This window comes from Bombus pascuorum, chromosome 5 (assembly GCF_905332965.1).
Source record: "Bombus pascuorum chromosome 5, iyBomPasc1.1, whole genome shotgun sequence".
Classification (NCBI taxonomy): Eukaryota; Metazoa; Arthropoda; class Insecta; order Hymenoptera; family Apidae; genus Bombus; species Bombus pascuorum.
In genome coordinates this window covers 7,217,442-7,236,055 of record NC_083492.1, presented here as the reverse complement: position 1 = coordinate 7,236,055, position 18,614 = coordinate 7,217,442, and the positions used below count along the sequence as shown (strand labels likewise).

At 34.7% G+C, this 18,614-nt stretch overlaps 2 protein-coding genes and 1 long non-coding RNA gene across 13 annotated transcripts in view; 1 reads left to right on the top strand and 2 right to left on the bottom strand.

The window, feature by feature from the left end:
• LOC132907502 (thymosin beta) overlaps nt 1–18,614 on the bottom strand; it is a 50,105-nt gene that overhangs the window by 652 nt on the left and 30,839 nt on the right. The window lies entirely within an intron of this gene.
• The window catches only part of LOC132907482 (inositol-trisphosphate 3-kinase B), a 29,187-nt gene that overhangs the window by 2,236 nt on the left and 8,337 nt on the right, over nt 1–18,614 (top strand). Inside the window, exons 2-6 of one of the 7 annotated variants that reach the window (XR_009658180.1) lie at nt 2,236–2,797; nt 4,479–5,025; nt 5,742–6,063; nt 6,134–6,377; nt 6,649–6,832. Coding sequence is in view for 4 of the 7 variants with exons in the window: in XM_060960624.1 (XP_060816607.1) it covers nt 2,236–2,797; nt 4,479–5,025; nt 5,742–6,063; nt 6,134–6,377 (1,675 nt within the window). In the remaining 3 variants the exon portion in view is untranslated. Of the gene's footprint in view, nt 1–87; nt 529–2,235; nt 2,798–4,478; nt 5,026–5,741; nt 6,064–6,133; nt 6,378–6,648; nt 6,833–8,031; nt 8,140–8,282; nt 8,509–8,892; nt 9,312–12,561; nt 14,845–18,614 lie in introns of those variants that run through there. The other 6 variants (XM_060960624.1, XM_060960627.1, XM_060960626.1 and 3 more) reach the window with 6 other exon arrangements.
• Nucleotides 6,369–7,892, bottom strand: LOC132907512 (uncharacterized). The gene is made up of 2 exons (XR_009658194.1): nt 7,256–7,892; nt 6,369–6,990 (listed from the first exon to the last, which is right to left on the bottom strand). It is a non-coding gene; the product is annotated as an uncharacterized LOC132907512 (long non-coding RNA).

The following is an 18,614-nucleotide window of genomic DNA, read 5'->3' as shown; positions in this document are numbered from 1 at the left end:
TCAATTGTAAATTCCTCAAATTGTTTTCTAAACATTATTCATCTGGAAATTAATGCGGGCACGTGATATATGTTATTACCTATTTAGGACGTACGAGTCATTAGCCTTGGACCGACACTGACCTGATTTCGTCACAAATATGAGCCCGGTTAGTAGGCTTGGCTATAACCTTCCATCGGTCATGTCATCTTCGACTTCCTAAATAGAAATTATGCAATTTCTTCTTATATCATCGACTTCTCTTTTGTCCCAATAAAATATGAAAATCAAACAAAAATTATTAAGACGACATCCCCCTTCTTTCAGTTATGATATGCATTGAAAACGATGTTTACAAATATATTCTTTATCTCTCTATTTATTAAACACCATCCGTCCTAATATAATGTCAAATCGATGAACATGAATTAAGAAAAACAAACTGGGAAAATATTACTCGATACTTTTAAACTTGATATTTTTCCAGACCTTGTAATTATGTTTACGTATTTTACATCTCGTTTCCTCTGATGGAGAAAAAAAAAATAATACCGAGGATCCTGTGTCGTAATCTTATCTTCCCCTGGACATACTGCCGCCTATGTGCAATTAGCGGGCACTCCCGACCGATAGAAAACAACGCGTGGGCGATATTAAAAAAACAAGACAGAGACAATAGAAAAGAGAAAAAATGTACATTATATTACGCTCGTTGCGGTGTGCACGGTTATTTCGCACAATGAACAAGAGAGTCGAACGAAACGGTCGCAGCACAGATAGGCTCAAGTGGCCAAGGGGCACTTGAACTGACGAGATAATGGACCGTTTGTCGAGAAAGAGAAAGAATCAAACGATACCGAGCGGTACGCGCGACGGTTGCTGCAACCGCGATCATTCAATCGCACTTTCTTGTTTCTTTGCTTCCAATGACGCACTTATGACGTCAATCGGAGAAGCAAGAAGCAACCCTGGCATACCTTCCACGCATCTTTCCCTCCGCATTTCATCGACCCGGATATACGATTCTTGACTCATCTTTTTCAGCGATTCTTCGTTTTGCAAAAAATCACTTTCACAATGATATTTTGGCCCCTTTTTTTGGAAAATTTCAAATTTATTTTAATATTTGAACATTCATCATAGAAAACTTGTATGTATATATTGTATCTGTTATAGATTACAAAATTATTTAAACAATCGATTATGTATTATATTAATAAACGATGGTATTCAGTAAGATTGTCTTTAATACTTGTTAAATAATTCGACAATTTTTTTATTAAATGTTTGCTTGCAATAAATACATTTCCAGATTAATTTCAAATTTCAGAATGTTTTATATAATACATATAATATATACATAATAGTTTTCCATGGCAAGTATTTAATTAGTAATACACATGTATTTATAATATCGTCACTCTTTTGTGGCTCTGTATGGCTCATAATATGTATATGTACATAGTATATCGAAATAGAATCACAGTTACCGTCCCATATGGGGAATAGCACTATGTGTAGCTATAATTCCAAGATTAGATAAGAGCTTGTAGTGACAGTGTTAGTATAACAAAAATTTATGTTTGCAATATACTGTCATAAAGGTGGTTTGTAGTGATATTTCTTCATGGACGCCGACGTGTAGGATGAAATGATACCCGTTGAATAAATAATTCAAATGCCATCTTTCATATTTGAAAATCTATTAAATTCTTACAAACAATTGTTACTTATGAGATTGTTTCTCGGTTAATTCATTAAGGATCAGTTTCATAACAAATTTAAGTAGAAGACACAGAATAGACAGGAATAAAAATGTGAATTGAAATAGGAATAGAAATAGAAATATTTCATAACTAGAACGTTAAAAAATAAAAGACGATGAAGTAAATTGATTGCGAATAAAATATTACCGCAATATTGGGCTTTAATGTGTTACTATATTTAACGATTGAATTATCATACTTTACAAACACTTACCATTTAAACCGTGGATGTTTATGCGTTTTTAAGAAATTTAAAATTCCAAAGATCTATAGAACACATATAATATGCAAAAATATATTCAAAGTAGAGCACTTATTGTAATTTGTGATATTGTGTATCTACTTAAATTCCAATCCTTTGATTAAGCTCATAAAAATATGAAATTGCATGAATATGTGCAGTCTAGGTCATCATAAGAATTCAGAGATCGTTCCATGAATTTCCCTGCATTCCAATTTCGAATTATATGTTCTCTCATTCATGTTCTAGTCAGGCGATCTCGTCGAACGATGTCGTCATCGCAGGCCGATTGCGAAGCAGCATCGGGAGCAATTTGATAAACCATCCACCAAAGAAAAGGGTGAATTTTCCGAAGATCATGAACTTAACCTACATATCGAACATCGACGAAGATCAAATCCTCTCAATTCATAATGATCTACTTAAAAATGAAAAAAAAAGTGAAAGGAAGAATGAAAAGAAAGACAATTCGGAAGATCATAACAGGAGTTCTTTTAAATCGAATTGCAGCCGATTATTCAAATCGGGTCAGTTGATCAAGCTGCGTTTCCCATCTATCTCTCACGTGGTTCACGGAAACGAACATGGCGACCTCTACTATCGTCGGCGCCGTGGCCGCGATTGGTTTAGAATCAGTGCGCGATGCGTCTCCTGTATTTCAAATCGAACATCAAGCAACCGAGTGCCTTTGAGACAATGCACGTATCCTCGGCGAAGTAGTCGATGTGAGGTTCAATCTTCCTTAACTCCTGAAGCGACACAATTAAAACAGCTGCTACGAGGACGAGGCTACACCGAAGAGAAGAACAAGGTATATTCCTATATAGCAAAGCCACGTTTCACCAAATACATACAACATATACATACAGGGTGGCCCGTAATTCATGGTGCAAATGGCGTCAGGTAGATTCTATGGTGCAAAATAAAATGAAAATCAAGGATAAGGAAATTGTGTTGACAGCATTGTTTTCGAGAAAATTGAAATTAAAAGTTTGTTTGGTATATGTGAAGTTGACCAATTTCCGACTAGACAGGAATAAACAAATGATAGAAGGTTATTCTGCATACGCAAATAAAAATGAAAATATAGAGTAAAATTTTGTCGTTTAATGCTTCATTTTGGGGAAAGTAGAATTGGAAAGTGTTAGTCAAGAATTAAGACGGTATTTGTATTAAGGGAAATTTTCAAATTTGATTTTCAATTTTAATTTTATTATTTTTGATTTTAAGCTATAGAATCCCACTGACCCAATTTATACCATGAATTACGGACCGTCCTGTATATTATACAGGGTGTCCCAGTATTCATGGCACAATCGGCAAGGAGATGAATAAGTAGCTCGAACATATAGAATACAATTTGTTCATATGATAGTTCGTTTTGGAGTAAATTGAGTTTGAAAATTTGTCGCTATACTTGAATTTGATTAATTTCTACCTGGACAGGACTAAATAATCGGCAGGAGGTTATTCTAGGTGTGAAAATTAATCGAAAATGTAGAATAAAATTTGTCTACAGGACGCTCAGTTTTCGAGAAAACAAAATTTCAATGTTTATCAAGAACGCAGTGTCTCAGGCTAATCCTTAACTAAACACGTTCAAACACTATCTTCTTGAAAACGAGATCTTAAACATAACAGCTTTATTCTACATTTTTCACTTATTTTCGCATGTACAATCATTTCTTGTCGATCCTATTTCCTCACGTTCATTCGGTAATTCACCAAATTCGCATATACTAAACAAATTTTCATATTTAATTTTATTAAAGACGAAGCGTGGTATGAACAAATGTTAGTCTATATTTTCGATGTATTTTTCATATATGATTCCTGAGACAACTTATATATCAATTGATTCGTTTAAAGAAGTAAATCATAGAAACCAAAATCATTTCGCCGCATAATAATCTTCGTATTGTATACACTCGAGTTACTTTGTTAATAAATTTTTTAGATTTTCAGATTGGTTTCAAATTTTACCAATATAATCATAGTAGTCGTTTGTAGTAATCATTGTAGAGCCAATGAAATATCAAAATGTCTTAAATTTCATACATAAAATTTTGTATGGTGAATGTTCGTTCATAAGCCACTATATATGATATGTTGTATTTCACGAAATGTGACTTTACGAGAAATGCTTTAAAATATTAGTTATAAATAGAGCAGAAAGTTCATTTATTTTCTTCATATATTTATTTATTTAATGTATATATTATATATATCTTTTTTATTGTAAAAAAGTTTATTGTGTATCAAACATTTGTCCAATACTTCGATAAGAATATTCAATTTTATATTCTTGATAACAACTCTCCGTAAAATAATTTTGTTTCCATAATCTACGTGTGCATTAAAACGAATCAATCGATATATAATATATTGTATTTTATTAAACGTGGCTTTTCTAGGAATATTCCGATATATCAATTATGTACATACACATATATAATATATACGTATATGTATATATTTATTTACTTTGTTAGGGATGTTCGAAGAATAATTTCCTCAGCGGTGAGAAATCGGAAGTGGAGCATCGATCTTCGAAGCAGAACGTGGATTTATCGTCCTCGAACGCGGTACAGACGTCGCGAAAACGACGCGTAGGCATCGTGGAGAATCAGTACGTCGCCGAGAGTGACGCCGGCTCGTCGGTATGCGACTTGGTTCAAAGCTTGGAACGAGTGCTCGGTGAGAAGAACAAGGAGGTCACGATGAAGTCAAAGAAGCAACAAAACGCCCTGGAGGGCATCGTCGACCCTATAGAAGAGAATGAAACCTATGACGAGTTCGACACAGTGAGAATGCCAGTTGTTAGATCCCTCAGCAAGAGTCCACAGAGCGACGAAGGTATTGAAACAGACACGGATCGAAGAAGAGGATCGATGGCCCGATGCTGGAGCCTTGATTCGGCCGCAGCCAGTGACGAGGACACATCTCTGACTACTCACCAACAGAAACGACACAAACTACGAGTTACTAGATGCTGCAGCTCCGATAGTGCGGTGCTCAGCGACGAGGACCAAATAAAAGGTGAGGGGGATGGAATCATGCCACCAGTTGCTCTCTCACGAAGACAATGGAGAGGGGAGAATCAGTTGAAAACACGATCCTGACCACGCGTGCTGTGTCAATGACATCATCGTTCCTTTCCTTCTTTTTTCTCGCATCGTCTTACGTGTTATTCGTTCTGTTCTGTTGACCTGTTGTGTTTCTCTCCTAATGGCGGTATAGTTAAAATTTTTTGACAGTTCTGTCTTTTGAAAATTGGTGATAAATCTATGATGTTCTATAAGAATAATAGCCGTTTGATCGTTATGTTAATTTAACTTAACTCATTGAGGAGTAAAGCTGTGTTAACATTCACAATATTTCATTTGTGGTTTTTTGTTTTTAGTCAATTTATGTTATTGAATTTTATTAATCCATTAAACATCAACATTGTGTTAACATTTGCAACAGTTTATTTATAACTTTTTTTTAGCCAATTCACACGATTGAATCATATAGAATTCATGTTGTGATTATGAAAGGGAATTCTAAGAATTTATTTGATATTTTTTTTTTTATTATCTTTTCTTCTATCTAGATTTTCTAGATTTCATTATATGAAATTTGAAGAAATTGAAGTATTTAATATGAAGTTTAGAATTCCGAGTATTTTACAAATGAAATTTAGTTTATTTTTTAATAAATAATTTTTTAAATTGTTTTTAAAAATTAAAATAATTATGAAACATTTTTTGCAGGATGGGATAGTACAAATATGGTGGAGGGAAGCGAGACTGAGCATAATGAGGGAAGACCTAGATATTGGAGAACACCCAGCGTAGTTGTTAGTGATTACTCTGATTATTCTTATTTAGATGAAAAACTAGAGAGAAATGATCTTGATCTTGAAAAGTATGAAGGGATTAGTGGCACTCCTAGCCAAGCAAGCAGCTGCTCTTGTTTGGATTGTGACGAAATACGTGAATCTTTAGATACTCAGTTCCTACAAGTCTGCCGTAGTAGACGACATTCAGACTCTTGCTGTTTGTGTCTTGACTCTATAAATGCTGTTGCTGTAAGGTATTTATTTCTTAAATTCCTTATTCTTCTCTAACATAATCGATGCTTTACTAATGAATATTCTGTTTAGAAACCTCAATGAGACTGGAAATAGAAGAAATTCATGTCTGGATTCCACTGACTCCTACTATTCCAAGCTCAACACGCAATTTACACAGTACATGCCACGGAACTCTTCAGAGTTGCAAGAAGATATAAAAGTTGGCTTATTGAACATTCCACCAGCACGAAAAATCTCAGACTGTTCCACTACATCTAGCCTTAGTGGGGACGAATCTGACGTTGCTGAATTACAACCAATCAAGTCTTCCAAGGTAAGTGCTAGTATCTAAAACTTATTTTTCATCTTAATGTTTTGATAAACACACAATATTGTACTACTTCAAGAAACAAATTGATGCCCGATTTTAAATTTGTTTCTACACCGTAATTGATTTTTAAAGAAGGTTGTATGTTATATACCAATAGTTGGAGCTGTTTTGAGAAAAATATAAATTGCAAAAGAGAAAAAGTGAAAAATCAATAAATAGAATTTATGGAAACCCATTGTTTTATCTTGGTCATTTTGACATACTTCCATTCCAGGTGTATAAATATTTCAATGTTAGAAGGAAAAAGACTATGTTTTGCGCGACACATCATCACTACCAATACATTGTCGTTTCTATGAACAAACACGTAATTTATCTTACGCAACGTCATGCTTCTTGTGCTCCAGTTTGCGAACAAACGGACTATTCATTCGTCGAAAGGAATGGAATTCGTCTCAGTATGTAGGAAATTTTAATGAACCGACAATGTGTCTGCACAGACATCAACTTTTTCCATTTGTTTATATCTTTTCAACAATATTTCATTCTCCTGTTTTTAATCTGCATTTGCCTCCTTTTTCTGTAGCCTTGAAGTTTGTTGAAAGGATTGATTGTTCTGCCGTAAGAGAGATAAAGAATTTGAAATATATTTGGGAAATCGATATATTTTCGAAGATAAGTAAAGCGTGGGTTCTTCGATGATTACAAATTGTTATTCCTGTCGACGAAGGACGCAAGAATGTGGCAGTCGGAGAAACGTTCTTTTACGCGTTCTTTCCTCTTGGAATCTGTTATGCATGCCTTTCCTTTGTACGTACAAATGTGCATACTTATCTTTATCTACCTACTCATTCAACATATGGATCATCGTGTTTACAAACCGTGTTGTGCACGTGTACGCTCGCTTTGTGCATTCTTTGCGTAGGTTCAATCGATGTTCGCTCTATGCCAAGTCATAGTCGAATGGAATGCAACTCTTATAGTCGCTATTTTCCTCATTCCCTGTTTATAAAATTATAGGCATATAAAATTCTTACGATTTGTGGGAAAGTAAAATTATCTACAAGGTATTCAATGTAATTAAATACTTTAATAAATTTATCTTGAAGAATTCATATTGGACAAAGTTACTGGGTCAATCCAAGAACATTCTTAGATGTTCTATCGAGATGTTTTTCGTGATTCAATTGGTGTTTAAAAAAAAAACGATGTTTTAAAAACATCAACATTGATGTAAAAAGCCACGGTTCATAAACACCGCTGTAAATTTTATAGTTCTCCGCCGATATCTTCTTTCTCGAGCACGTGCAAGATTCATCGTTTAGACGAGAAACTGGATCTGTTTATTACATAAATTTACACCCCCGATTTAAATCAAACTTTCTAAACAATCATACAATTCTTCGAAGATATTTCTTCTAAACTCTCATGTTACACCTGCGATCTCCTCAGTAATTTTATTTTCCACTAAACGTATCTTCAGTTTCCTTCGCAAGATCTTCATCATCGAGAATCACAAAGAAGACAACGCATCCTGAAGGTGTTCAAAGAACCGGCATGGAACTTTTACTTTTAAATATCGTTCTATTCTATGCTGGCGTGCATTCAGCTGTAAAAGTGCAAGATATCTCTTCAGGCAGTCAGCATTCGACTGGCCGCGGTAACAGGGATCAGACAGTCAGTCAGTTCGGTTGGAATCAGTGATAGCGGTTAGTCAGTCGGTAGCGTCGGTTTCCAAGGGTTCTATCGGCCAGTGTCAGCCACGGTATACTTGCTATACTGATTATCATTGTCAGAGTGTGAGGCGCGCGATTTCATCAACAAGACTCGAAACAGAGTCTTCATCGCTAATGGCTCGTAAAAGTTGCTTTGCCTTCGTTCTATTTTCTGAAAAGTTTATAATTACAGGAAGAAGCGTCCACCGAGTTTCTGAAGTCACAAAGTGACACAAGAGAAGCAGGAAAAATAAAATTCCAGTGAAAGTGAAGGAGCAGTTTATTGTTTCGATGAGTACATAGGAGAGGATGCGTTTCAAGGAGGAGAAGTTTAAATAAACTTATGATATCGTGTGTGTATATGTGAGCCTGGTGAAATCAAGTAGGAGGCATTTTGGATATTTTTAACGCGCCACATGGTACAGTATACTTCTACGATGATAGGAGACGAAGATCATTTTCTGTCTGCGCTATTCATCGTCTTTGAGTACTTTATTGGATTGTCGAGACTCTAGAGGTCTTTTCTGCAAGACTCTATTTTGTAGACATAAGTCTCTTTAATTACAATCCCCAGTTTCTGACAGTTACTAAAATCGTTCTTTATTTATATAACAAGAACTTTTCTTTACAAGTGGCACGTTTCCGAGCGATTAGAAGCGAGAAATAACAAAGTTGTTCAATTACTCGTGGTGTTATCTTTTACTCCAGAGAGGACGATTATTTTTTAGACAAGTAATTCTCAGGAAAAAGAAACAACAAAGATAAAGGTTTATTTGTATGGGTTTTTCATTCAGTTGTCACTCAACAAAGCTTAGTAATTTATATTGTTCGCACTAGACACCACGATCTCTTGTCATCTGATAAGAATCTAGTTCCCAGAAGGTGTTTCGCGAGTCAAAAAAATTATCGAAAAATTGCCACGCGATAAAACCATGCAACGTGTTCACAGTCTTGCACTCGATGTCAAGCAATCAGTCAGTTTCTTATTTACGAGCTGCGGAACCAGTTATGCGATCCAGCGTATTTCTTGTTTACAATGAAGATTTTGTGCGGCAATAGTTGTATTTGTATGTCTCCACACGTGAGGAAACTTTTTCGACGTTGTGGAAACGTAAAATGTGGAAAATATTCTGTAAATTCGCTGAGAGTCAATCCTGGAGATGAGATAAACATCAGCTTTAAGAAAATTCTTTCTAGGAATATCGATCACGATTATCACAAGGTATTTGTGAAAAGCCTTTTATAATTCGTATGATTTATATCGTTTGAAATTCAGAAAAGTATTTTCCACCATATATAATTGAAAGATATACTAAAATTTGTTGAATGTTTTTGTAAAATATAGGAATTGTATATTTATTGAGTACCGAGTCTAATTCTAATGCGGTACCTGTATCTGTCACACTTTCTACGTGGAAGGTGACCCAGAAAAACGAGTAGAAGAATTCAGTGATATTTAACTGTTACGGAATAGACGAGTATTGTCCAATCATATAAATCCACGAATTGATAAGAACAGATAAAGGCTAATGTTTATTTTAAGTCTTGGTTCTTATTTCAGTTGTCTATGATATGGCCAAGCTGGCTATAATTAATAATTCAATGTCTGAGAAATCTCTTGAACCATCTCTTCTTCAAGAAGATTTTTTAAAGAAACAACTAACTAGGACTTCAAAAATTTCTAAACTGAATCTAGTGAATATTATTTTTATCTTGAAATTTCTACAAAAACTTATTTCTATATCCTTCAAAATTACTCCATTTCCAAACTATTACACAATAGTTTTTAAATTTGGCAATTTTAATTTTTTACAGAATCCTATATTATTGATTAATGGAGCCAGTTGTCAAATCCTCTGAATAATCATCGATGAGAACGTTATCAGACTGTTGTTTTATCGACGTGAATGTATTGAAGATAGGGAAGACGGCCACGAGAGATCCGTCCGATAAAAAAAAAAAAAAAAAAAAAAAAAAATACGCGCGGGCGCAGAGACTGTGTCAAACGCGTTATGAATAAAACATCGGTAGTCGTGACTGAAAATAATATCGCGAGCGCTTGAAAATTCTGCGGCCGCCTGTCGCTTTCGAAACATTCACTGCTTCTCGCGAGCTGACCCGAAAAAGGCGATAGTTCGTCCTGCCTCCGATCGCGAAACCGTAGCTTGACCTTTCCACGAGGGAAAGTAAATCATATACGCTCACGACTCACCTGTCTTGATCCTTTTTTCATTTCTCTTCTCTTCTTTTTTTCGAATTCATTCATCTGTTTTGATTGGTAACTTACTATTTCATTTCTTTTCTCTTTTTTGTTAACAATCTATACATCTTCCCTTTTTGATTAATAACTTACTATACCAATTATAGATTTTGTACATTTGAAATTAGATTTTTATAATTTGGTTTTAATAGCTGGAGACATTGAAGATCTCCTGGTTTGATATTCATTTTCTTTTGTTCAAAGTTTTTTTTACTGCTGGAATTTCCCTTTATTTAAAGAATTCCTCTTGGAATTTCATATGGAATAGGATTGTCCCCTCAAACGTAGCTAAACTATTACTCTTCTTTTGACTTTTTATTCTTCATACAGAAATGTATTCTACGAGAAGAAAAGAAGAATGGCATTATTAGTATAAATGGAAGACATTGTAAAAGTTGTGAAATTCACGTAAGAATCATTATATCTCTATCTATCCAAAGCCAAACCATGAACAATCTTTTCTCATTATATTTTCCTTCCCCAGAAATAGGAACGCACGTGATCCTTGTTGACAACAACAAACTCCAAATATTGTCTCTTAGAAAATGATAACAGCGACAAAATCAAGTGATTTGTTGTGCTTATCACGATGAAGATATCAACAAAGAAACTCATCATCATTTGGATAATAGAAAATTCGTAGAGATCTAAACTAGTGCGTTCAAGTGGAACGCTATTTTGCATGTATGAAATGGCCATCGAGTTCCTTTAATGGTAACTCACGGTTTTGAATAGTTTTCTCTTTGATAGTTATCCGTTCGTCGACGTGAGTGGATATTTATTGAACAGCTGTTCTATACGGCTCCTTATCCATCTTTATGTTAGATTAGAAATCACCAGACAAACCTTAATCGTTTATTCGATCGAATTATTATCAGCTGGTTTGATAGGAGAATCGCCAATTGCGATGTTTCCATATCAAGGCACGCGATAATACTTATCTTCTATTTCTATTTTTCTTTTTTTACTTTCGTATATGGTATTTAAATTTTTAGTTGGAGATTTAACGATTATTATTTATCGTCTTATTCAACGAACGAAGAGATGACAGTTTGTCTAATATTTTAAAGTATAATTCGCAACGAAAATTTATGGCCATCAAATGACGTTGTTTGGCAGAAACCAATATTATAATAGTTCAACGTCGTGCAGTCGGTTTCTAAGCACACAAAAAAGCGTAACAAAACAATCAAGCGAATGATTAATATTATCAACAACATCGAGAAAGGCAAAGAGTTCGGATCAGAGAGATCACATCCTATATTCTTGATTTATTCCACGATAATAATATGTTTCTGTGTTTTTATTGTAGTATGCAAAATGTCTTTTAATCAAGTAAAATTATCATTTGCAATTTAGCTTTAATATCTTCGGTTTTCTTACTATTAAAGATTAATGTTGAAGCGAAAGAAAATTTGATGGATCTCTATCTCAGTTCATCTTACAAATTCTAGAACATTGATCAATTGATCGAATTCCTTCGTATACGTTCGTTTATTGAAATCCTCGTACTTCAGTGTCTCGAGTGATTTCAAGCATAATCTATGATCACACGTACCGAGAATTCGAAAAATCAAGTCATTTCCATTCGAAATAAGATAGAAAGATATTTGCGGTGTCGAGGAGCTAGACAAACACATTATTACGTCAATCAGCGAATCGAATACTGGCTCATTACGCAAGAGGACGGTAACGAGAGGATGTAACCATACACCTTTCGTTTCCTGTCCAGCCGATTCACCTAGTCGATTCATCTGAACACTGGCGACGAAAACAAGCGTAATTTTCTTCGAAACGAAGAGGAAGTTGAACATTATTTGTAACTCCTGGAAATTATCTTTTTTATGGCGTTTGTTTTCTCTACTACTGATGTTGCTTCTGGTGGCATTATTCTGTACTTTTTTCTTCACTGAAATTTTCTCTTTGATGTTCTTTTATTCAATTCTTTTATCCCTAGAATGTTTCTCTTGATTTAATTGCTAGAAATTCTATTTTATGTCTCTGTATCATTTTTTAATTGATAGGGAGGGGAGACTTCTGTTAGCATTTCATGACCTGTACCTTAGCCTTGATTCGGTCCCCACTAAAAAGAGCAGAATACTGTGAGCGGCCGTGAGTGATACTGCATCAATCGGAGCTTCAATTTAGAACCACGCTATATCATGGAGACTACTGTAACAGGAAGCGGTCAATTCGGGTCAGTAGAGGAAAACTGTGCAACCGGGGCTGCCTCGAGCACGCTGTTCCCGATCCTCCATGTCTTCGTGCTTTTCTTTTATTCTTCTAATTCATTATTAAGTAAAGTCGTCATTAATATCAATAGCAGTTATTGATATTCTTCTATCAATAATTTGAAAACAATTCCCAGAGAATTCTCAGGAGGAACAGAAATCTTAAAGTAAAATTGCACTTAACGAAGTAAGATTTTCAAGATCGAACTTCACTTATTTCGTAAGGAGGATTGTTTCTGTAATAATTATCAATAATGGAAACACATGTGTTCGGATGAAGACACAAGGCATTGAAATCAAAGCCAGTTTTACCGAAGACAAATGAAGACTTCTGGGAAGAAATATGATAAGTCACATCTTCTGTTTTTTATAGAAAGACAATTTTGCAATTCAATATACTGTGATGAATATTTTATAATATAGATTGTCATAACACTAGTCATTCCACAATATTAATTTTATAGAAAACTTCTTGGATTTCCTACTTATTTTTAAAAAGTAATATATCTTTGCACATAATAAAGTAAATCAATTTCCTCTTCAACAAGTAAGTCCTATTAAAACATAAAGTGATATAAAAATCAGAAAACCGACAAATGTATATTTCTCTTGCTTTTGCCGTATCGTCTTCATATACATTTGTCGCTCGGTTAGTTAATAATTTACTAAAGTTATGCGTAGAAAATTTGCTTAAGCGTGAAAGGATTAAATTCAGTCTTCTCTGGAAATCTTTTCTTCTTTGAAACTTTTGAAGCTTCTTTTTTCTCGAATATTTCTTTTAATTGTGTCTAATTGAGTCATGTTATGTAAAAGACGTATCGAGTTACGTCGACATTTTGTAATTCAATAGTTGTTCAGAGTTGTTTAGTTGTCCAGAGTTTAATAGAGTCTCGATTGCGATGAAGAACAGTCTGGTAGAAACTGATCTTCCTAGTGACTCTCATGCGGCACTAATCAAAGCCTTGGTCGCGTCAAGGTCGACGATGAGATGTATCATTAAAGAGAAGAAATACTATAACAGGTCGGTGACAAAAGTTCGCAGGTGGTCGTGAATGGCAGAATAGTGAAAGGGATCGGACTAGTCATTGTTCACCTGAGATGTGAACTGGTTCGTGGTGTGGATTAATGAAACGTTTATCTGTGACTAAGGCTGTTGTCTCACAGGATAAATGGTGCGGTACTGTGATTAATTATTGCTCTACCAAGCGTCTGTTACCAGTGTCCTCAAGTATATTTATAGTACATTCTTATCCTTTCTTCTCAATTATCAAGAAGTAGAGAATTATAGATGTAAGGAGACCCTGAAGTTAGAAGATTGGATTTTTAATTCTTTGGAGAAGGATCAGGAAGATCTATAGTATGGAAAATGCAGAGAATGAAAAGAATTGAAGATATGAGGAATTTGTAATTTAAGAGAGCCAAGGAATTGCAAGTACAAAAGGACCTAAAATCTGGAAGATTCATTCATTTGTTTCAAAGGAATCAGGGAACTGTGGGATTTAAAATTCAACGATATCTAGGATCCAAATAATCTTGGATTTAAGAGAATGTAGAATCCAAATGAGAATTTGGAATTAGGAAAGATCCAAATTCCAAACGATATAGGACTACAAAAGACTCAGGATCCAAATAATTTAAAATTAAAGAGAATCCAGTGCAGTTCGAATCCACTGAATATTTGCTCTACAAAGATTTAGTATCTAAGAAACTTTGAGTTCTATAGAATTCAGAGTTCAACTTCGAAACTTGAAACTAGCAGATATAATCTCTCTCTTCAACCTACGTGCATGTGTGCGACAGAAAAGCAAGAGAAATCTGAATTGTAAAGATATTTGGAGGCCTGCAGATCAGTCTGAGCGAAGTGAACTTATAAGCAACATAAATCACCGCGAGGCACTAATATGGATCAAGAAAAGAAGAACCCCGAGAATTTGAAAGAAGAGGCTTCAATGACCCCGGTATCGCCTACGTTATTCACACCACCGACTCTGAACTTGATGGAACAGATTCTTCTAGCGAAAATCGAGAAGCAAAATTTTCACGAAGATGATCGTGAGACCGATGCCCGACTAGGAGGCAAGAAGAAGAATTTCCTTTTAAGAAGGACAGATTCGATGGACAGTCAAAATAGTGCCAGCACCTATAATTCGTTTCTATCTAGTGATTCGGCCTCCAGCGGGAATTTTTATTGCAAATGCGACGACTGCTTGTTGGGAATCGTCGATGATTATCAGAGGAGTCCTTCAGTGGTTGATAGGAAAAAGGTATGTCTTTTAAGAACAGGTTTTTTTGAGATCCTTAAGATGAAAACTACAATTAAAAGTTGGTTTATAAGGAGCAAGAATATTGTATAACTTTTTGCAGCAACATGCAACTTTCAGAAATTTATGGAAATTCTTTCAACATAAAAATTTATGTTAAATACTATAGTCATATGTATACTGTTGAGAAGACTAAGATTGAAGGAAATTTATGTTAACTAATATTATAAACAAATTTATATTGTGTAATATGTTGTACGTATTACCTTTATTCTTATTGCTGCGATACGTAGTTGTAAAAGTGCTTCAAATACTTTTCTATAAACGTAACTTCAGCTGACACAGTCGACTTCTTCTTGATCAATTCTTTCCTCCAGGTTCGTCTCCACTCTTTTTTTAATTACCGCCTATTCACTGCCATTCTGGAACTCTCAATCATACCATAACCAGAAGGACCGATACACAAGTCATCCAATAATTAACTAGGAGCTAGGACCAATTTACTACAAACGTGCAGTGGACTAAAATGACCCAAGGAAGAATTCTCATATCTCTAAATCTTATAAGATAGAATCTTATAAGACTGAATTCTGCGTCATTTATCAATAATATTCCTCCTTAAATAAATAATAATCGCCTCGAGGTACTTTTTGATCTATAGATCGAAAAGTAATTTCGTAATCGATCGATATCGGTTTCACTCTCATTTCGTATGCCTAGGGACAATTCGGCGGATAATTAAATGCAGGCCCGTCGACAGCCGAATGATCGATTAGAAAACCGATTGACCAATCCTGTTTGGTTCGACGAACACTAAGTCCTCCTTAAGATGAATCAAGTTACCTAAATTCAAGCCACTCGAAAACTTGAAATCCCATCATCAGTGTGATACTGTACATTTATTTGACTTGAAGTATCCTAACAGTCTCTAAATTCTGTATTCAATGTTCTTATTGTATTGTAGCTACTTGATTTCAAGCAACTTGAAACATTTTATTAATATAAACTTGTTATCTCGTTTGACTAGAAATGTACCTCCAAGTTTCAAACAAAGTTGAGGTTCTTCCAATTTCCTGGCTTGGAAGGAAATACTGATATTGGATTGATCTTGTCGTTTTGAAGCAATTGAATCTCTTTTGAACTTTATATTCGCTCACACTTTGTATGTATAACATTTCTGTCATGTTCATAAGAATAATTCATACTATAATCAACATTTTTACATACATCTAACATAACTATAACTTACTTCCTTTCTATTTTCTATTAGGTATACTATCGAAGTCAGCTCAAACAACTTGAACAGAAGTCATTCGACTAATTTGAACGAGGCTTAAGGCCTAAATTCTTGCAAGTCCCTGGTTGGACCTCTGTCGGCTGACTTTTTCTCCGAAGTTCACCGAGTTTCTGCAATTCCAGAAGGAGCATGGCTGGTGGTCCCAACGAGGCGGTGCAGCCTCAATTAACAGCCGTTCCCTTTTCGATCTTACGTTACCTAATCGATCGCCATTCGATCGCGTTCTAGTTTTCTTCAAAAGAGGAATGCCGACATAGTCGAGTGGAATTCTCTCGCGTTCTGGCCAATTAAGCTGGAAAAATTTTCCATCTGCAGGTGGAAGTAGATGTTGTTGGATCACCTAGCTGACATAAAAGTAGGGATCTACTGTTATTTTTAGTATAATTCTGAGTAGAATGTTTGTAGGCTGAATTCAAACCTAAATGAGAAATTCTCTATAGTTGAGATAATAATTCTATTTACGATACGATACGTGAGAAAGCGTTGGTATACGTGGCAATTAAAAGCATAATTCACCTTCTGAATGCAAAGTTTGAGAGGGCTGAATCTAGTTCGTGACGCAAATCAACGTTACTGACGCGAAAGTTTTTTTAAGGCGTAGAATAGATATAATGTACATATGTAGCATGTTCTTATAGTATTTTAGTACTGATAATTTTTTTGTAACTTCTGAACATGGCTTTCAGTAGTGACACAATCTACGGAGTTTCTTATATGGTTGGTTATTTAGGTCGAACTTATCTTAAATTAGTTTTCGTCTGCAAGTAAAATTTATTATCCAGACATCGTCGTATAGCCATTTAATTGTCCATTTTTACCAATCCAAGTGGTTTTCACGACGTACGAGCCTTGGACGTTATCGAGTATTTTTTTAAATGTATAGCATCTGGGTCAAGGGTTTCTCGCTTTCGTTTCTTCGCCTTTTTATTTCTTCTTCGATCCAGCTTTTCCTGAATTCCGTTTCTTTCGAAAGAAACTGAAGAAGTCCTTCTAAATCGTGATTCCAAACACCTTCTTTCCTCTAGATCTACTACGTATTCTTCTTTATTTCGTTTCTTCTAGAACAATATCTTCCTTCTTACAGTTAGTCTCTTACTTTTATTTCTTCAGCAGAAGTAATGACTGAACGTTTTTTAAACTTTCAAAAACATTTATTTTGACCAATTCATCGTCATAATCAATGCATCAATAATGGAAACTATTCTTATCTATCGCTATAATCTACTTTGAAAGCAAATTCTTCACTACGTATGTCTCTTATTTTTGGATGAAGTTCATCCAAATTATTTCTTCTTACAATCTTGATCCTATATTCTTCTTTGACTTCTGTCCTTCTATTATTTTTCTTACTACTATCTACTCGTGAAAAATTCCTATTACCAATTCCAAAATTCCAGATCCCATTCAAGCTTATCTTCATGAATAAATTTAACTTCCAAGAAGTTAGAGGATTAGTCGATGCTTTGCCTGAAAGAGAAGCGATGAAGTTGGTGAATCGGAAAAAAGGACTCAGAACTTGGAAAAGAGGAAAGCTATAATCAAAGGTTCTTCTTCTAATTTTCATTTTCATTTATCCCTGAAAAATTCCTATTATAAGCATAATCATACAAAAATTCCAGATCCCACTCGAACTCATCTTCATCGATGAATGTGAATTCCAAAAACTCAGAGGATTAGTCGATGATTCTTTTAAAACAGAGATGACGAAGCAGATTAGTTTTCGATGAGATGACGAAGCGGAGAGGTTGGAAGACAGAAAAAGCGAATGCGTGTTTAACTCTGATAATAAAGCGCGTATGAATTTATGAATATTGTAAAATTTCCATAAACGTTACGCGTGCTCGAACGCGAGACCCAATTTCTACGCGATCATTACGCAATCGTACGAGACACGCCGAGTACGCGAATTCATCGTTCGAACGTTTATCGTTGAACACGTGAAATTGAATAATTAAACGTCTCGTTTAAAATCAATTGCACTCGTTTAATGCGTCACTTGTGTGGAAGAAGCTTTTCGCGAGAAAACGAAGAGAATCGATGGAAATCGAAAAACAAGAAGCAAAAGGATACGAATATATGCAAATATTGTACGATTATGTTCATTGTGATTCAATCTTTTTTCTTTCTCCAGACATCGTAGATATTTCTCCTCTGGATTTTTATCAGATTTTTCAAGTTTTTCATAAGAAGAAGAATTTAGGCACTGTTCTCTCTTATAAGGATACGTATTAAGTATTTTAAACTTCTTCCAAATAATTGATCTCTTTTCTAATTAAATATTTATTCTCTACATAATTATAAGTAATTTTAGAATTACCCAAAGGATCTTTAAAAAGGAGAGTTTCCGACTGTTATTCAACATCTACAATACTTTTGAGAGACACTCTCTCTAAATATAATTCTAAAATTCGAATCTCAAACGAAGAGCACTTTGAAACAAAATTAAAGAAATCTATTGATCTTCAGATAGGAGAGT